Genomic DNA, 17,763 nt, shown 5'->3' on the forward strand with positions numbered 1-17,763 from the left:
TTTTAATGAGTGTGTTGAAGCAGAGAAATTGGCGACAATGTTGCAAGAAAGAAGCCTGCACCTGTAAGAAAAGACAGGAAGGAAGGTCCGACTGAAGAAACTGAAACAAACAAAGAGAAAGTTAGAAAAAAGGCACAGCTTTCCAAAATGTTTCCACTAGAGTATTAATAGTTAAAGAAAAATAATTAAAAAATGTTTGCAGTGCAGTAAAAATAACACATTTTTTGGTCAACTTGAAAGAAAGGCATATGTGAAATGTAAAAGAGAGATCAGAGGTCAATTGGGACTATCCATGTGATACTTAGAATCCCAGATTACCAGTATTGTTTCCTAAATGTTGCCAATACAAAGAAAGGCTGTGGGATTCTAAGCATATTGTTAAAGATAAAAGTCATTTTTTGTAAGTCTGACCGTATTTGACCTTGAAGAAGAGGTCAGAGGTCAATTGTGACATAATATTTCAAGTCTTTTTTATATGTCGACAATACACACGAAACAGGTTACAAGACTTTTTGTCAGCTGTTGACCAATAAATCATTAAGTTCACCTTGAGGACATCAGTGGATGTGAGACAGATTTTAATGGATCATTAACATGAACTCACTCTACACCCCTACAAAGTTTTATCAGAATTAATTCAAAACTTTTCCAGCTGTCTGGTTTACAGACAGAATGACAGGCACTCATGCAAATAATACCGAACGCATCGCCTCCTTGGTGGAGGTAAACAGGAAGCCAGATGAAGTTAAAGAAAAAAAAGAATGTGGATTGCAATAAAAAGTCATTTTCAATGAAAGATGTGCTAGTTTAAGATTTGATATGAAATAAGGAATACAAGAAAAAGATTTAAATTAAAAGGTCTACGCCTTTACATCCAGTATTTTGTATTTTTACATTTTATTTTAACTGCAATTATGTGCATTGGGTTTTGGCATTTTGGAAAAACGTGTTCGACATTATTATTATTATTATTAGTAGTAGTAGTAGTAGTAATAGTAATTATTTTAAAGACTTGCGTTTTAATTTCCTAACACAGCCAGGCCTTCATTTGTTCATGCCATGGTCAGAGGTACTTATAAATTGGTTTATAAAGAACAAATTCAATATTGATAAACAGTAAGATTTTTTTGAGTGGCAAGTCCGCACGCACGGTTTACGCTTAGGTTTGTGCTTCAGCACGGTTAGGAAATGAGGCCCGTAGGGCTTGCGATACAGGATGTAAAAAAATGTTTAAATTTTCTTGAAAAATAACCCTTCTTGTGATATATTATGTACTAATTTTAATAATCCTCAAGGAAATAATATCATAAACTATACCAAAGGAGTAAAATCATTGTAACTAGTATGAAAATTACTTAAGGTTAAGGCATGCAGAACGTTGCGTACCCAAGAATAGGCTGATCTGAGTTGCCAAATCTGTGTCTTATCCTCCTTTTAAGTATTCGAAGACGCCAACCTTAATGCATGTACTCGTTTGTCGTTTGCACACATTTTTTTGTTATTTTATGTGGATGGTTTATTATTTTAGCTGTAAATATTACTGGGGGTAAAGCCCATGGCTCTAACAGCGTAAACCTAGTTAAGCGTTACCTGCTGCAATCATGTGACACTGTGAGGGCAGCAACGCATTTTGCGGTCTCTGCTCTTTTTATGCTCACTCGCCATTTTGATTCAGCACAGTCGGTGACATACTTTGAGCAGGAGAGAGCCAGCAGCGAAAGCAATAACGCCCAAGCAGCTCTGTTAGGAACAAAGAAACAGGTGAGCGGTTATTAAAGCGTATTTGTGTTATTTCAAGGATTTTGCGATTTTTGTCAAACGTTAAATTGGCGCGTTCTTCGCGCTGAAACCGAAGTTAGGTCACAGGCTAGCTTCGGCTAGCTGGGGATGACCTCGAGGCGAGCGTCAAGAGCGAAATTGTGGTGAGGCCTGCTTGTGCTTACTGTTACCCAGCTAATATAGCACGTTATTTGTCAGATCCGCAGTCTTTTACATCCCCTTACCAGCGATCCTCTAATTTAAGGTAGGATTGCACTAATAATCGACGCCGATGGTTTATCTGAGGCCGATTGGCAAGGCCCCAAGTCATTTTTCTGGTGTCTCATAATCGGAGAGAATCGATTATTTAATCATTACTGATTAGCTGCAATGCAATCGGACTATTTTTTTTCTCCTTTGATGCAGATCAGAGATTCATTGAGCTGCTTTAACGGGCCCCTTGAGCGCCGTTGTTGTGCTGTCTGCACATTTCGTATCGCATAAGAAGAAAATGTGTGGAAATACCTGCAAATATTGATAAACGCGCTTTAAATTACAATTTAGCCGTGAGAATGATTGTACGGTTTCAGTCAATAGCTCCATACAAAAACGTCTTCCATTTTGAGCTTGATGATGCAAATAGCCTGCGAACCGTCGGGGTACGCTAAGCCCTGTTTTTTGTTTTTTTTTTGCTTACAAGCTAAACTAAACCCGTTTAAACCGGAGAGAGGGAGCATGGTGCGTGTTCCGATCCTGTTGAGCTTTGTTCAGTTTGCCAGGGGCCTGTTTTTCACCCTAGCTTGAGTGTATTGCAAGTCTATCTTTACATTATTTGTCATGCAAATCTAAAACAGATTAACATAATTAATTTTGCTAAAGTTTCATAAAATACATGCAGTTTAAACTATCGGCTTTTTTTCTTTTTGTGGTTAATATTCAATTTAGAAAATGGTTGATTAACTTATATTTTGGCAGCGGATGTGACCTTTGTTTCAAGGGGTGTGGCCTGCTTATCTTGGCCATAAAAAGCAGCACATGACTAGCACATAAATAAAAAGCAACGAGTAAACACTTTGTGAGGTAAAAGCGCTGAGCTAGATGCTGTTAACTAATTACTCTTTCATCTCAGCTGATAAAATCATCATGAGTGGCTGCCGTGTCTTCATTGGACGCTTGAGTCCTCACGCCAGAGAGAGAGATGTGGAGAAGTTTTTCAAGGGCTATGGTCGCATCCGTGAGATCAACTTGAAGAATGGGTTTGGCTTTGTGGTGAGTTTGAGCACTTTTTTTGTGCAAAGTGAGAGTTTTCAAAGTGTTTTTGCTTATATATAATCAATTTTTCCTTTTCCTTTCAGGAATTTGATGACCACAGAGATGCAGATGATGCTGTGTATGAGCTAAACGGAAAAGAACTGTGTAGTGAACGGTAATGATGTTGTCTTTAAGTCTTATTTGGTGGGTTACACTTGACTTTTTTCCAGCAAGATGTAATTGCTACTTTATCGCAGCTCTAATAAGTTTATTTTTTGAGAACCTTACAAACTGTTTATACTCTATGACCGAGCAGCTTCTTCATTTTATAAGTAAATTTCCTTGGCTGGTCCCGGTTCCTCTTTCTGTGCTGTTAGACTGCCACAGACCTTTTAAAGGCTCATTTGTGAGTGTTTGACACAACTCATGAGGCCCTTCAAAACAAGAAGTAAACATTCAGACAGTGGCTGGAAAGGAGAACTAGTTCCAAGTTATTAAGAATAATTTCTCTGAGCTGTTAACTTCTTTTTCTTTCTTCTTTGCATGCCTGAGTCACGTGGAGCAGATACATTTAATCAGATATAATTACTTTGTATATGATCTGATAACACTGATTGAACCTCTTTTTTTTTTTTTGCCCATCAGGGTCACTATTGAGCATGCTCGCTCCAGAAGAGGAAGAGGTGGCGGCCCTGGAATGGGACGTTTCGGAGGCGGCGGTGGTGGTGGTGGTGGTGGCGGCGGCGGCTATCGTCAATCTCGCAGCAGTGGATCCAGGTACAGCACATTTTCAGTAGCTTCCTTTAAAACAAAAAGTAATAATTTTATAAAAAGCACTTAAAGATAATATTCATGTAAAAAGAAATAATGACGTTAAATAAATAAAATTATAATAAATGGACAGATGCAGATTAAATATTGATATTAGGTTGTAAACCTCTGACACGTGATAACAGATCCTGTTATGTGGAAACTGGGTGTGACAATAGTTTATCTGGTCCAAAGTCAAATACAGTCCTGTGACAGCTCAACCAATATTATACAAGCTGGAAAGATACACACACATATACAAATTTGCATACATGTGGCAGAAAAGTAGGGTTGAGTCTCTAATGGACTACACTAAAATAGGATTGGCCAGTGTTGAGTTTCACCTCTGAAGCAAACTCAAATATTTACAGAACCCTAAGGTAGACGGTGAACGTGATGAGACACCAGCCGTGTTTTCAGGCACAAAGGCAGATCCAGATTTGGATGCTTTCAGCGGATCTGTGCTCCTTACAGAAAATGTAATCAAAGCTGTGCTGGTGTTTGTTGCCTCTGCAGATATGGCCCTCCTGTGCGGACTGACCACAGACTTGTTGTGGAGAACCTGTCTTCGCGGACGAGCTGGCAGGTAAGAGACAACAGGACACAAGCTTTTTAAAAATTACCTAGTTTTGTAAAGGAGCAAAATTAATTTTATTGGCTGGGTCAGTTTCTTTAAACACACAAGGTACAGAAAACAACACATACCAGGCAATTTTCTATTTACTATAGGAAGCCCCCTAGTGTTTATAAATACTTTTCCTTTTTAAACACTCTTTTTTTTTTTTCTCCACACAAAAGCACATGTTATTACTGATGCCAGGCATTCTAACAAAAACATTTAACTGTTTTTACTTTATTTATTTTTTTCAAACAGCTGCTCTGATATGGTTTCCTTTGTATCAGAGGTAAATGCACACCCTCCACTGGGTGTCACAAGTGTGTAGCGCCCTCTGCTGGTTGTTTTTCTGAATAGTGTCCATTTGGTGCCTTTCCTTACACGCAGTTGCCGCTGATGTAAAGTCTTGGCTGGGCCCAGTAACGGGTGAGAGTGGTCTAGCGCAGGATACGGTAGCCTTAGGAGGTCCGTAGCCACAGTCTGGAGGTTCTGTGGGCTGGCACTTCCGACTGATGTAACCCCCCTCAAATCCACGGTCCCTACACTCTCCCATTTGGGTCTTTTTCTGTTGCTGATGGAGCTGTGGGGGGTGTTGGGTCGGGCGCACACCCCTCCTCCTTCTTGATCTCTGGTGGTTCCTTACTTGTGGAGGCCGGATGCTGAGTCAAGGCCGAGGGCGTTTCTCAAGGGCTTAACACTGCATTGGTTCCCATTTGCTATTTGGACAAGTGGCTCTATGCTAATATCTTCCTGGGTATGGAGCGGTAAGTAGCATAAAACTCATGTGATTGGGTTTGTTTAGGGTCGGGTGGTAACGGGGTGTAGAGTTACAGTCCTAAAGGGGACTCACGTAAACAGTGTATCTCTGTTGAGCCAAATCTCTTTAGAACTAATACATCAACAAAAAGGAAGTCCACATTAGGGTTTTTTTCCACCTACCCATAGTTTTGCCTGTAAGTACATAGCATTATCTCAATCGTATAAATAGTTGGCATACAGAAATTCATCCGTTCACCCAAAAAAACCAAACACAGTTCTATGTTACCCTTCAGGCGTTTTATAATACAATTCAATCTGGTTTTCTTTGATGTGCTTAAAAATATAATTTAAGGGTACAAAAGGAATTTAAAAGAATAAATAAATGAAAAAGCAACACTTGTCCACTCTCAAAATGCAATTTGTGTGGCTCTTTTGTTTACGTGGCCTCCACTGAAATGGAAGCTTATCACTAAGTGACAAACGTCAGGACTAGATGACCCAAGTTTCAGTGGTTTCTTGCTGCCTGTTCATTTCTCTCCCTCCAGGTCTGAGAAGGCTCTCACTGACACCTCAGGTTTTATTCCCTGTTGCTAACCCGCCTTTATGCTTTTAAAAATAGGACCTGAAGGACCTGATGAGGAAAGCAGGGGAAGTTACCTTTGTGGACGCTCACAGACCCACCAAAAACGAAGGGTGAGTTGCTGTTTTTTGAGTTAAGCCTTTCTGTATTCCTAATGTGAACTGTTTGTCCAGTAATTTCTCTTTTCATGCAGGGTGGTTGAGTTTGCATCCCGCAGTGACATGAAGAATGCCATATCCAAGCTTGATGGGACAGAACTGAATGGTCGCAAGCTGAAGATGTTTGAGGACAGCAGAAAGTAAGTTTTTTTTTAATTTATTTTAGGTTGTATCTGTAAATTGTGCAGGAATTTGCAAGGTTTCAAGTCAGTTTGACAAACTGTTAAAAGAGATTTAATATTTTATTTTGAAAAGCAGAAACACTGTGTTGTAATTGCGCTCTCTCTCTCCCCACGCAGTCACAGCAAGAGCCGCTCTCGCTCCCGCAGCTACTCCCGCTCAAAGAGTCGCTCCAGGAGCCGCAACCGCTCCAGGAGCCGATCCAGATCCGCCAGCCGGACTCCCGAGAAGAAGACGTCAGGAGGGGGCAAGGCCTCAGCCAGATCCCCGTCCCGCTCCAAGTCTCGCTCCAAGTCCCGCTCCAGATCTCGCTCGCGTTCACCTGCACCGGCTCAGGACAAACAGTCTCCCCGCTCCCGTTCCCGCTCTCGCTCTCGCTCCCAGTCCCGCTCTCGTTCCCGCTCCGCCTCAGCAGACAGCAAACACTGAGATGGGTACACCTGTATGTTGTAACGTAGACTTGTAGTTGCTCGGTGTGGGTCTAAATCTTTTTCCTTTCTTTTTTTCCTTCTTTGTTTTAGTGAAGGGGATGCATTGCCTTTTTATATGGCTTCTTTTGAAATAAAGACTGTCATTAATGACACTTTTGTGTTTATTATTTGTAAATCTTAATTTTGGATGTGTCTCAGTAGAAGGAAGTTTTGTTATTGTGAGATATATGTATCCCATCTTTGTACAGGCATTTCATATATACGAAATACTCAGTTGGTGATGATGCCCGTTACAGTCTAAGCTGTCTGCCATGTTTTGATTCCATCCAGCACTCTGTGGCTCTCGGTCACATCATTGATTCTCCAAAATGTTGATGAGTATGTTTTGGTAATGCGAGCTCCCGTTTGTTGCTGTGATTACGCTTGTGATGACGTATTTGTACACATTTCATTCACTGCCCTGATATGTGAATCTGCAAAGACTTCAGCTAGTTATTTGTCTGGATTTTTTTTTTCTTTAATTTTTGTGTAATGGATTTAGATTTGTTTTTTTGTTTTTAAATCATGGCCTTATTCCACCTGCTGAGTTTTCTTAATCTCCACCATATTGGGTGTTAAGGGCCTGAACACGTTTGTCTCTAAATAAGTTTATAATTTGATACTAATAAAATGCCCACTGCATTTCCTTTCCTTTTTTTTTATGTCAGTTTTTTAAAATACTTTGTGAATGTGGTTCAAGAGATTCACATACGCATTAAAATTTCTGCGATTGAACTCAAAGCTTCACAACTGTTAATTCTATTCGTTTGTCGTTTCTCAGTCAGTATTGAGCAACATTAATTAAAATTAGAGGATTTGCAGTGCCGGTGCTGCAGCTTTCTTGTGTGCACATACAGTAGTGGATAAGCTTGAGAGTGAAGATTAAGCCAAGCTTATAACTACCACAAGATCCTGTTTGAACACGTGTGGCTCAAACCTTGCTGTAATGAAGCTGATATAGCAAAGTGCACACATTTACGGGATTTTGACTTTATTTAAAGTACTCTGATACAATTCAAGAGTCTTTGTTGAGATATTCTATGTATTGTACAATAAAGAGGCACATAGGGTGAAAGTCAATGGCTCTTAGGTGTAATAAAGCTACAGTTGTGTTCGAAGTTTACATACACACATAGGCATGAATTTGGTAATTTGCTGCTTTCCATGATTTCTTTGAACGGTTCTTTTTTCACTGTGTATACAGAATATATCTTTAATGACTTTAAAAACAAGAATTGGGTACACAATTTAGAATTTATTTTTGGCTCAGTTATATAAACATATTATTTCAGATATTTGGTTAAATCCCCCCTTAGCAAGTTACACCTCAACTAGAGGCTTTTGGTAGCCACAAACAAGCTTCTGGCTTAATTCTGGCTCGATATTTGACCACTCCTCATGGTAGAATTGTTAAATTGATTGCATTTCCTGCTACGGACCTGTTGAAGGTACTTGAGTTGAGATCCCCCAGATTGTGTCGAAGTTTCAACCATCTAGCTTTTGATTTGAGTGAAGTTTCTGTCTACATTATACCACCTGCTTTATGCAGTGCCAAATCCTAAATAAATTCAAACTTGTGCACCCAACTCTTATTTTTTAAGAAGCACTTGTTTTTGACTTTTGGGGCTGGTCCCAAAAGCGAGTCACTCCCCATAGACTTCCATGTTAAAGGGCCCAACTTTACAGGATTATAAAAGCTAACTATAAATAGGTACCCTCTTCACAGCAACATCATGGGGCCAAATGTATTTGGAATACATCTGAATACTGGGCACACATTTGACTAACAGGTGTTCCAACAAAGACATCTGTACCTGGTGTGTGCTAGCTGGACCTCTCTGCTATGTTTGGGCTGTTGGTGCATTTTGCAGCTTATAACTTATTGCTCCTCCCTTTCATCCACATATGATCACTTCTGGCTCCAGTGGTGACTACATCCACTTTTTTGTACAGTCTTTGGCTCTGACGGCCTTTATACTGAGAAAAACCTGATTTTGAACAGTAAAAAATTAATTAAAGTTCATTTTTTCGTTTGTTCAAGGGGACAGAGGGGCGATTACTGAGCAAATATGATTATAGACAAGCTTTCTGAGGATTAATATAGTAACAGCTTATCCAGGAGCTCACGCTAATCCTTAAAGTGGCCACGTGCTTTAAAGATGAGTGGTTTCTCTTTACGTTACTCACCGTTAAAGAGTAAAACATGTTTGTTGCGGTCTTGGTTAAATGCAAGCAGTTTTAATTACTTTGGCTTTAATCCCATTCATCGTGGTCACCACATGGTGGCAGTATCTACTCGCATTGCAAAGTCGCTGCATGGCTGTACATGAGTGATCCACCATTAGGGATGACAATAATCGGGACATGATTTTCCAGGTGAATGAATGGAAATAATTTACGCAGGTAAACTGCTGTGATTTTAAGAGTGAAAGATGTAATCAAGCCACTCGAGCCGTTGAAATGGAATTTAACATGGAGTTTTATAGCGTATTATTCATTAATCACTGTAATAAAGTTGTAGAAATTATCAGCAGTTGCACTAAAGACCTTTTCTAAATATAACTCACAATTGCATCTCATCTATCAGGTGAACCTAGACTCTTAACCACAGGACAAGGATGATCTATCTGTAGTTCAATGTAGCTCCACCCCCAGCCGCTCTCACAGCAAAGCTTGGTTGTTGTTATTGTTGTATCACTCAGGTATCACTCTACCTGCCACTGCAGGGAAGGAAGTCCTACGGTGACGTTTTGCTCTGGAGAAATATATGAGGGATAATTAATGCCCTGCTGAAGCGCAATGAATGCAAAGGCAGTCAAATTTAAATGCCTAACTTATAGAAGGAAATTAGTGCCATATTTTAAAAACTAAAAACAAAACAAAGATTTTGCATATGATGACTTAATCTTAGTGAGATACTGAAAGCTGTATGCTTTCTTACCCCTGCAGTATCTATGCAGTAATAAAGCTCCTTGAGTCTCTCAGTGGAGGAAGTATGATACTCAGACACTCGTTTTGCCTTCAAGGAAATGGTCTTTGTTATATGGTAATAAACACTTACTTTATTAGGTATTCATCTTGTTTATGTCTAATTCTGGCCCTACCATCCAAATGTGTCATTAGAACTGAAAAAAGCTAAATAACACACATCTCTTGCTGTATAAGTAACATCCTAACACTTTCCTTTTTAAATAAACAGTGTCACTGTGGTATTACAAAATGCTGTTTCATCAGTCTGAAACGCACCAATTTCCTCAAAATGCCTTGTCTATCTCACAGCGACACTGATCCAACATACAATAAAACTTAACGCTATTTGATGTCAGTGTTGCTAAGCTTTTAGCTGAACTGCAATCAGTAGAAATGATTATCTGGAATAACTGCCACTACTCCACTATTTGAGCTTTTATGGTTTCGCATCAGTTGGAGGGTTTCATGATGTAAGGTTGTGATAGTTATAGTGTTCTATCTGAAGTTGGTGTACTGGGTTTAACAGCTGCTGATAGATTTAATTTCCTTTTGTTTCTGGATACACTGATTTTGCTGTTTTGGAGAAAGACACGACTCGTGGTGCATATTTGCAGGACTCGGCTTGATAAAATGAATTTACTGTACTGCAAAGATGAGTCCAACTGTGGGGTGGACTAAACCATTTTACCATCTGTTTCCATCCATCCTTTTCCACTTATCTAGTTAACCTAACATACAACTCCACAGAGAAAAGGCCCAGCAGGCTGGTGGATTTCAAATCTGTATCTCTAAATATGGAAATGCAAAACTGCAAACAAAACAGGCTTTGGAGGACTCCTGCCACTGTCTGTCCTTAGGTAGTCTCTCCCACTCACTCCACCCCACCTCAGCAACTAGGGCCCCCTGGTAAAAGCACTGAGTTACTCCCATCTGATTGGTTGATTAAATATTTACATTAACATGCAGTTATACAAGTGCATGCTCTCTTACCACAGTTTTATCATATAGCTGGCATCATATGTGTCATATCATACATGCTTTTCCTTTACAAGACACATTTTATTATCTGGTGCAAAAACAAAAACACAATGCAATGAATGCTGTGAATAAGTGTGTGAGTGGGTAAAATGTTCCCCTCCCTCCCGCAACGGGGCGGCACGAATCGCCCTCCATATACTCAGAGCAGCGTGGTAGGCACAACAAGCTCAGCGGTGGCTCCGCTGCAGTCCCTCCCTGGCACAGAGGACCACACCGGAGAAATGAGCTCGTCCTCCGCCGTCTGCACTGCATTAACGTGAGTGCGTAACGGCTCTTTTTCACGGAAACACACGCGTATACAGGGGACCTGCACCGGTCTGCTGTTTCCAACCCCCCCACCTTGGTGTCGGATAGTCCCACCGGCAGCTCGGACCATGGCGGAAAGAAGCGGCCGGCTGAGTTTCCCCGGGAGCGGGGCTCTCAACAGACCGGTTCCCATGAACCTGTTTGCAACGTGGGAGATAGACGGATCGTCCCCGAACTGCATCCCGAGGTAAAACGCGGCTGGCGCCGTATCTCGGTGTCCTTTTAAACTTTAAATGCGATGCTTGCACCGTGCCAGACGCGCAAGCTGTCAGTTGTCAGTTGGCTAACGTTACGCTTGCACCAGCTAGCTATATCATCATGCCAAATGGATGCCCATGCAGGCAGGCCCTGCACCGGGATCCTCCATCCATATGCAGCACTGTTTGAATGTAAATATTGCAAAGGGAGGTTAAACTGTGCCTTGTTGGTAGGCTACAAAAACAAACACGTTCAGTGCAGGGTTACATCCCACCGTGAAGGTGTGTATTCTGCAGAAGAATGAAAGGTAACCAGCCCCGTGCCAGATCACTGTGCCCCGCTTCATGCATCACGGAGACCCAGTGGGTTCATTGGGTTCTTGTGAGGCCCCCCCCATCCTCCATCCTCCACCCTCGAGGAGACTTAAATGCAGTGTGCATTCCAAGGTTGCCCCGATTTGGGTGCATTTCTATGATTTCTAGTGTTCCTCATCTCAGCACTGGTAACATTTCACCCATGATAGGAGAGCAGCTCACAACAATTTTCACTATCGATTGTCTTCTGCCAGAAAATATAGTTTAATACCTTCACAGACAATAATATCTCAAAGTCTCTGGAGGCTTTGGCATTGTTTTTAGTTTACTGCCTCATATCTCCCACTATGTAAACATACTGTAAAAAACAAAAAAACAACCAAGAAACTTCAAAATGTCATTTCTGTAACTTCTCTTTAAATTTGTGTGTACAGCTGCTGAAAAAGCAACAAGCCATTTAAATTTTCCTTTGTCGCGCTATTTGTTTTTCAATACTCAAAACAAAAAAAGCTCTGTGTAGGTGTGTTTGGTTCCTTCAAATTTATGCTTTTCCCTCAGGTTGCAAACAGAACAGAGCAGTGTTTGTGTAGTTGTTCTCAGCTGGAGTGTCACTGTGGTTTTACTGGACTGCGCTCCTAAAACCCAACAATGTCTAATCATACGGTGATTTAAAAGGGAGAAAAAAACCCAGCAAATTTTCACTTTTCTGATGCTGGAGTTAATTACAGTAGCGTAAACGGTTCATTCATTATTCAAATGAACATGGGTATATAATTAAGGCTATGGTAAATACAGGAATATATGAGATTTCCTCCTCCTCTGAATATATTTGTCTGTTAGGCTTTTCCATATATAGTCATGGTAAAAAGAAAGTACAGTTTTAATGTCTAACATATCAGGACATAACAAAAATATTCTGGCCCTTAACAGGTCTTAATATTTGGTAAATACAACATCAGGTGAACAGAAACGCATGACCTATCATGCTTTTATTTATCAGCTTGACTCATGCACTTGAGTAACTGATCATCAGTAAACGTGAGCTCCTTTATAAAAGCTAAAGTTTTGGCGGTCTGGAGCATTCAGGTGTGGTTTAATCCAATCCTTTCTGTCCATCAATCTGGGTGGACAGATTGATGGACAGGAAGTTGTTTAAAAGGCCATTTCCAAACGATTTGAAGTCTATCATTCTACAATGAGAAAGATTATTCACAAGTGGAAAACAAGACGTTTGGACGGGCATCCCAACAAATTCACCCCAACAAAAAAGAAGCCTTAGTTACTATCTTAAATGTTAAAGTTATTAACGGTACAAATTTCCAGGAGAAAGCATTTCTAAAAAGAACAAACCACAAGACTTTGGCAGCAGTGTCCAAAAGACACATTAGGCCAAAGTAGTTATGACTGGTTATAGTGAAAAGAGAAGGGAAACATCAGCAGAAGCACATCACACCAAGCACGGTGGTGGAGGGTTGATGATTTGGGCTTGTTTTGCTCCCAGAGGACTTTGGGACCTTACAGTCATTGAATCAACCATGAACTCAGATGTATATTAAAATATACTGGAGTCAAATGTGAGTCCATCTGTCCAACAGCTAAAGCTTGGGAAAAACTTCATGCAACAGGACAACGATCCCAAGCACAGCAGCAAATCTGCAACAGAATGACTGAATTGTTTTGATGGGCCGTTACAAAAGCTGTTCATAAACAAATGCCCACAAACCTCAATGAACTGAAATGACATAAAAATAGTGGGCAAAAATCCCCCACAATGATTAGAGAGATTGATAAAGTCAGACAGGAAACTGATTACTTGAAGTTGCTGCTGCTAAAAGTGAGTCAACAAGCTACTGAATCATGGGGTGTACTTAGTTTTGTTAGTTTTTCAGATGCTGTTTCAATAGACACAGTGTAATATGTCATGTGTTGTCATTCATCTTGGCTTGTATTTACCTAATTTTAAGACCAGCTAAGGAGCAGTTGATTGTTCACTGTGGCGTTATGCATAAAACCTTATAATTGAAAGAGGGTTTACTTTCGTTTTGCTATAACTCTGTGTTTGAAAGCCTAATGCAAGTGTTCAGTTTGAGAATAATAATTCTGAGTGTCAGACCTCGAGCTCAAACGCTGGGTTATCGCATAAAATAGTCGGTCTGATTATGAAGTGGCATTGAATTAAGCCACAGCCTTGGTATAAAACCTTGGTCAGCAGTTCTACAAACTATCCTTTAAACCTGATCTCTTCCAATATTTAATGTTGTAACTATCAGCACAAGCATGTAATGTGGTTAGATGTGTTTTTGAATTAAAAACAGATATGAGGCATTTCAGTACGAGTATAACTGTAAATAAATCTATGTTTACAGGCATATAATCAAATAAAGTTGTATTTTTTCCCCCATAAAATCAGAGCCAAAACCTCATTAGAGAAGGTCAGAAAATAAATCTTTTTTTTAATGGTCGTATATCAGATTAAAATACGGTAACTATTCAGCACTTGGATGCAACACAGACAAAATCCTGCTGTCAGACTTCGGTCAGCATCTGTCAGGCTGCAGAGAAAAGGGAAAACGCTGCAACTGATACAGAATATGGAGGAGTATGTTTGTGTGTTTATTTACTTTTTTTTAAAACTCTCTCTCTTCAGCCTCGATCTATCCTCTTAAGTTAATACCTTCAGTGGGCATTAAATTGCATGGCTTTTAGCTGAAATAAAACTAATTCATTTCCAGGAATGGCATAGTCGAGATGTTATTCAGCTGAGTGGACAAGTGGATAAAAAGGTTCCTGTAACTAAAAAGTCCCGGGTTCAATCTGCACTGACCCTGCATGTCTGTCAGCAACAAGAGCAGTGTGGGCTGTCGTATGAAGCTGCTTTACAGAGTGGATTTACTTCGCTTAATGTGTTCGTGGGCTCAGACACTGCAGCAACTCGCCTGCTAGTGTGAAGTGAATTCAAGACCTTTAAAGGCTGTAGCTCTCTATTGACTGCTGTCTGTCAGAGTTTAGACAGGAGGAACTCAGCTTGTTAACCAGGTGTCAAATCAACTGTCTTCCTCTGTCAGTCTCACACGGGAACTAAATAAACTGAACGCCTCACTGCCTGCACTACTATCTCCTTATTTTAGTATTTAGTTGTTTTTTCCTGAAACAATGGAGAGGCTCGTCTTTCAGTGTTTTTAAAACATTAACTGATTACTATAAAGCTCCCTGTTGAGTCTTTTCATGTAGTATAATTCATGGTTATGATAATTAAAAATTTAGCTTTGGATAAATAGTGTGAAAAATGAACTTGGTTATTTCACATAGACTGTATATAAAAGATGGACCGGGAAATGCAGAAGACCTTTAAACCTGCGTTTCTTTCCCCTAATGGTCAGCAGGAGGTCATTTTTTCGCTTACAAAAAGAAGTCTGATTGAGAAAAGGCCAGTAAATACATTCGCATTAAATGTAATCATCTCCAGTAGCTTCAGATCATGAAATGTGTTAATGCTCATTTTGTAAATTGTATGCTTTAGGGCATGGGCACCTTATGTTTGACAAATCAGTCAGGGTCTAGAGTTCATCATTCACTGCTATGCAGATGATACCCATTTATATTTATCTATGAGGTTGAAAGACAAAAATAAATTAGTTCAGTTAAAGCTATAAAGCCTCTGATGACTGCCAATTTCCTACTATAGACACAACTAAAAATCTTTGCAACATTATGTCTAACCAGATACTTACTGTAGATAGGCCTTGGCTTCCAGCAGCACTGTGAGGAAACTTTCAGTCATTTCTAATCAGGATATATCCTTCACCATGCACATTAAACAACTATTTAAGATTGCTTGCTTTTATTTGATTCTAGCTAATGTATTAATTGCTTCTAGTATGGCTATTTAATTCATTATTATCAGGTTGTTCTAAAAATTCCCTTACAAGCCTTTAGTTGATCCAGAATGCTGCAGCTATAGTAAATTGTATCTTCTATTTTCCACTCCCAACCAGGTGGCTGCCCCTCCCCGAGCCCTCCCAGAGGTCTATTCCTGTTTAGAAGGGAGTTTTTCCTTCCCACCTTCTCAAAGAGCTCTTATTAGAGAATCATCAAATTTAGAGGGTTTTTTTCTCTAATGCTGTAGGGTCTTTACCTTAGTATCTGCCGGTTCGTGACAAAAATTGAGATATATTTTTGTCGATAGCTAAAATGTTAAGAGCAACTCTGCAAACTAGTGGATGATGGTAGCTGTGTACATCTTTTACATACAGTCTATGGTAAACGACTGAAATCTAATTGTTATCATATTTGCTTCCCTTCTCAAAAATGTGAGCTCTCAGTAAAAACTGAATGCATGTTAAGTTTTATTAACCATCTGTCATCCTAATTTTTGCAGTTGTACAAGCAAGCCTTCAGCTTATGCATTGTAATAAGAAAAACAGTGCAGTTCTTGTCAGCAGCGACCATGACAAGTTAGTGGATTCTCTATGCGAGACAGAGGTAGTATGAAGGGAAGAGTACTTAGCATGAAAAGTGATTTTTTTTTAATTTTAAACACATCTCCTTTTTAGTCCTCAGGAGCCAGAGTTTAATTTTTTATGGGGAAATCAGGTTTGGTGTGAAGAGAGTCAGTAACATGGTTCCACGGAGCTGTACTCATTATACTGTTCTGTTGCCAGAATGAGGCTTTAAATTAGTAAACTTGTATACAGTGCTAATCAGATCCTGGCATCCCTTTACCTCACATGGGTTCATCACATTTCTAAAAATCAGCCAAGCTACTGTTTGTAACATGGGACCAAGCAGCATTTTTAATTTGAACTAGCATATGTGCTCTTCTCCTGATTTTTATCATTTTATCCTGTACCTTCCTCATGCTTCCACAAATACTGCTCGCAGTGGCTCGGAGGTCTCTGAAGCCCAAAGGCTATTAGCCTGGGAGGCTTATAGAAGTGCTGCCTCGGCACTGATCTCACGTTTCCTAGAGTCACTTCAGGACACGTGCCTCTCCACGCTGAGATACTTCATAATCACCTACCTCAGGAGAGGGAGGGGGCCTTAAACACATAACCTAGAGGTTGGTGGGTTGTGAAAATCCAGATGTGAGATCTAAATGTGGCTGCAGTTTTTATAAGGTAGCACTAAGTGTTTATGAGGCTCTGATCTGTGCTTACTAATAATGCTAAGAAAGGAAACAAAGAACATGATGGGTACAATGAAGGCTCCTCTTATATTCTCAGCATCCTCCTTAAGTGATCCCAACTCTGAATGTGAAATGTGGTGGTAAGTCCTGTCACCTCATCGTGAGAGGCATTTGAATGAGCACCAAATGCGCTGTTTCATCGCTCAGGGCATCTGAACGCTGTGCTATCATTCCACACTTGTTCCTAAAGATGCTCTTGTCTTCTAAGAGCCTCTTAAGACCCCTATCATGCATGTAAAATCAATCAGCTGCTGATGCTACCTCTGCTCTTAAGAGCCAAGGGCAAGGAGCTGTGTTTCATTTTGGTATTTTTGAAGTGGGCATCAGCTGCATTTCTGCACATCAGCCCACAGGCGTGTGGCTAAGTGCTACAAGAGACGGGGCCAATCTCAGAGACAGAGCAGGGATTGAATGGGCCCTCGAATGGCAGCTGGAGCCAGTAGGCAGTCATATTTGGGCCTGTTGGAGGCGAGACTGCTGAGATGTCGCTTTGAGCAGCAGCGAGACACTTGTTCTTTTGTCCCCTGGCTGCCTGGGATGGTCACACTGCGGGAATTTAGAGTAGGATGAATGAGGGGTAGTTAAAGCCTCTCATTGTTTTATGTTCCCTTTGTTGTTCTTGTTGTCCTGCACTCGGTGCCTGTTCTGTACCAATGTTTGTGAGTTTTAACAAGGCTAAGAGGCTACAACTATGCCAGAAGCCCTGTGAAGCTGTGCTTAGGAAGTTTTTTGAGCTAAATGATAACGTGCCTAGAATAACAATGCTTGCGTGCGGATCTCCAGCAAGTATAGTGTTTACCATCCTAGCTTTGCATGCAAGAGTGATAAAATCAATAGCACAGGTTAGCAAATTGTTTTTATTCTGAGGGTAACAACTGGAATTTTGTTTTTATTATGACAACTTCAAAACATTTCAACAAAAAGTAGGATTCATCATCTGGGAGCGCATTTGTTCTTCTTTCCTGCAAGTGTTGCCATTTTTTATTGGTTAAGGGGGATACTGGGCAGGGATAGCTCAGTAGGTAGAGTGGTGGCCCCATGATCGGAAGATCGGGGGTTCGATTCCCCTGAACAGCTACCCTGAGGTACCCATGAGCAAGGTACCGTCCCCACACACTGCTCCACGGGCGCCCAATGGCTGCCCACTGCTTCACTGAGTGAATGGGTTAA

The 17,763-nt window shown here is 40.5% G+C and overlaps 2 protein-coding genes across 5 annotated transcripts in view; both read left to right on the forward strand.

Annotated features, from left to right (window-relative positions):
- The first annotated feature begins 1,455 nt into the window (after positions 1 to 1,455).
- srsf5a (serine and arginine rich splicing factor 5a) lies at positions 1,456 to 7,343 on the forward strand. The gene is made up of 8 exons (XM_084914494.1): positions 1,456 to 1,761; positions 2,888 to 3,027; positions 3,114 to 3,184; positions 3,655 to 3,786; positions 4,336 to 4,405; positions 5,814 to 5,887; positions 5,968 to 6,072; positions 6,232 to 7,343. The coding sequence occupies exons 2-8, from the start codon at positions 2,902 to 2,904 to the stop codon at positions 6,539 to 6,541; spliced, it is 888 nt and encodes a 295-aa protein (XP_084770620.1). The 5' UTR covers positions 1,456 to 1,761; positions 2,888 to 2,901; the 3' UTR covers positions 6,542 to 7,343.
- A 3,382-nt stretch (positions 7,344 to 10,725) lies between these two features.
- Positions 10,726 to 17,763, forward strand: part of pacs2 (phosphofurin acidic cluster sorting protein 2) — a 63,756-nt gene continuing 56,718 nt past the window's right edge. For 3 of the 4 annotated variants that reach the window (XM_084913925.1, XM_084913927.1, XM_084913928.1), the window contains exon 1: positions 10,727 to 11,083. In XM_084913925.1, coding sequence (XP_084770051.1) covers positions 10,965 to 11,083 — 119 coding nt within the window. In that variant the 5' untranslated portion in view covers positions 10,727 to 10,964. Of the gene's footprint in view, positions 11,084 to 17,763 lie in introns of all 4 variants that reach the window. The other variant, XM_084913926.1, reaches the window with a different exon arrangement.

Source organism: Perissodus microlepis, chromosome 19 (genome assembly GCF_051167445.1).
Source record: "Perissodus microlepis isolate ML-2025 ecotype Zambia chromosome 19, ASM5116744v1, whole genome shotgun sequence".
NCBI lineage: Eukaryota > Metazoa > Chordata > Actinopteri > Cichliformes > Cichlidae > Perissodus > Perissodus microlepis.

Bases quoted from the DNA above. Each gene is read 5' to 3' on its own strand.
- srsf5a (XM_084914494.1), top strand. From the start codon at position 2,902: ATGAGTGGCTGCCGTGTCTTCATTGGACGCTTGAGTCCTCACGCCAGA. The intron at 3,185-3,654 runs GTAATGATGTTG...TTTGCCCATCAG, and splicing joins AAAGAACTGTGTAGTGAACG to GGTCACTATTGAGCATGCTC. The intron at 5,888-5,967 runs GTGAGTTGCTGT...CTTTTCATGCAG, and splicing joins AGACCCACCAAAAACGAAGG to GGTGGTTGAGTTTGCATCCC.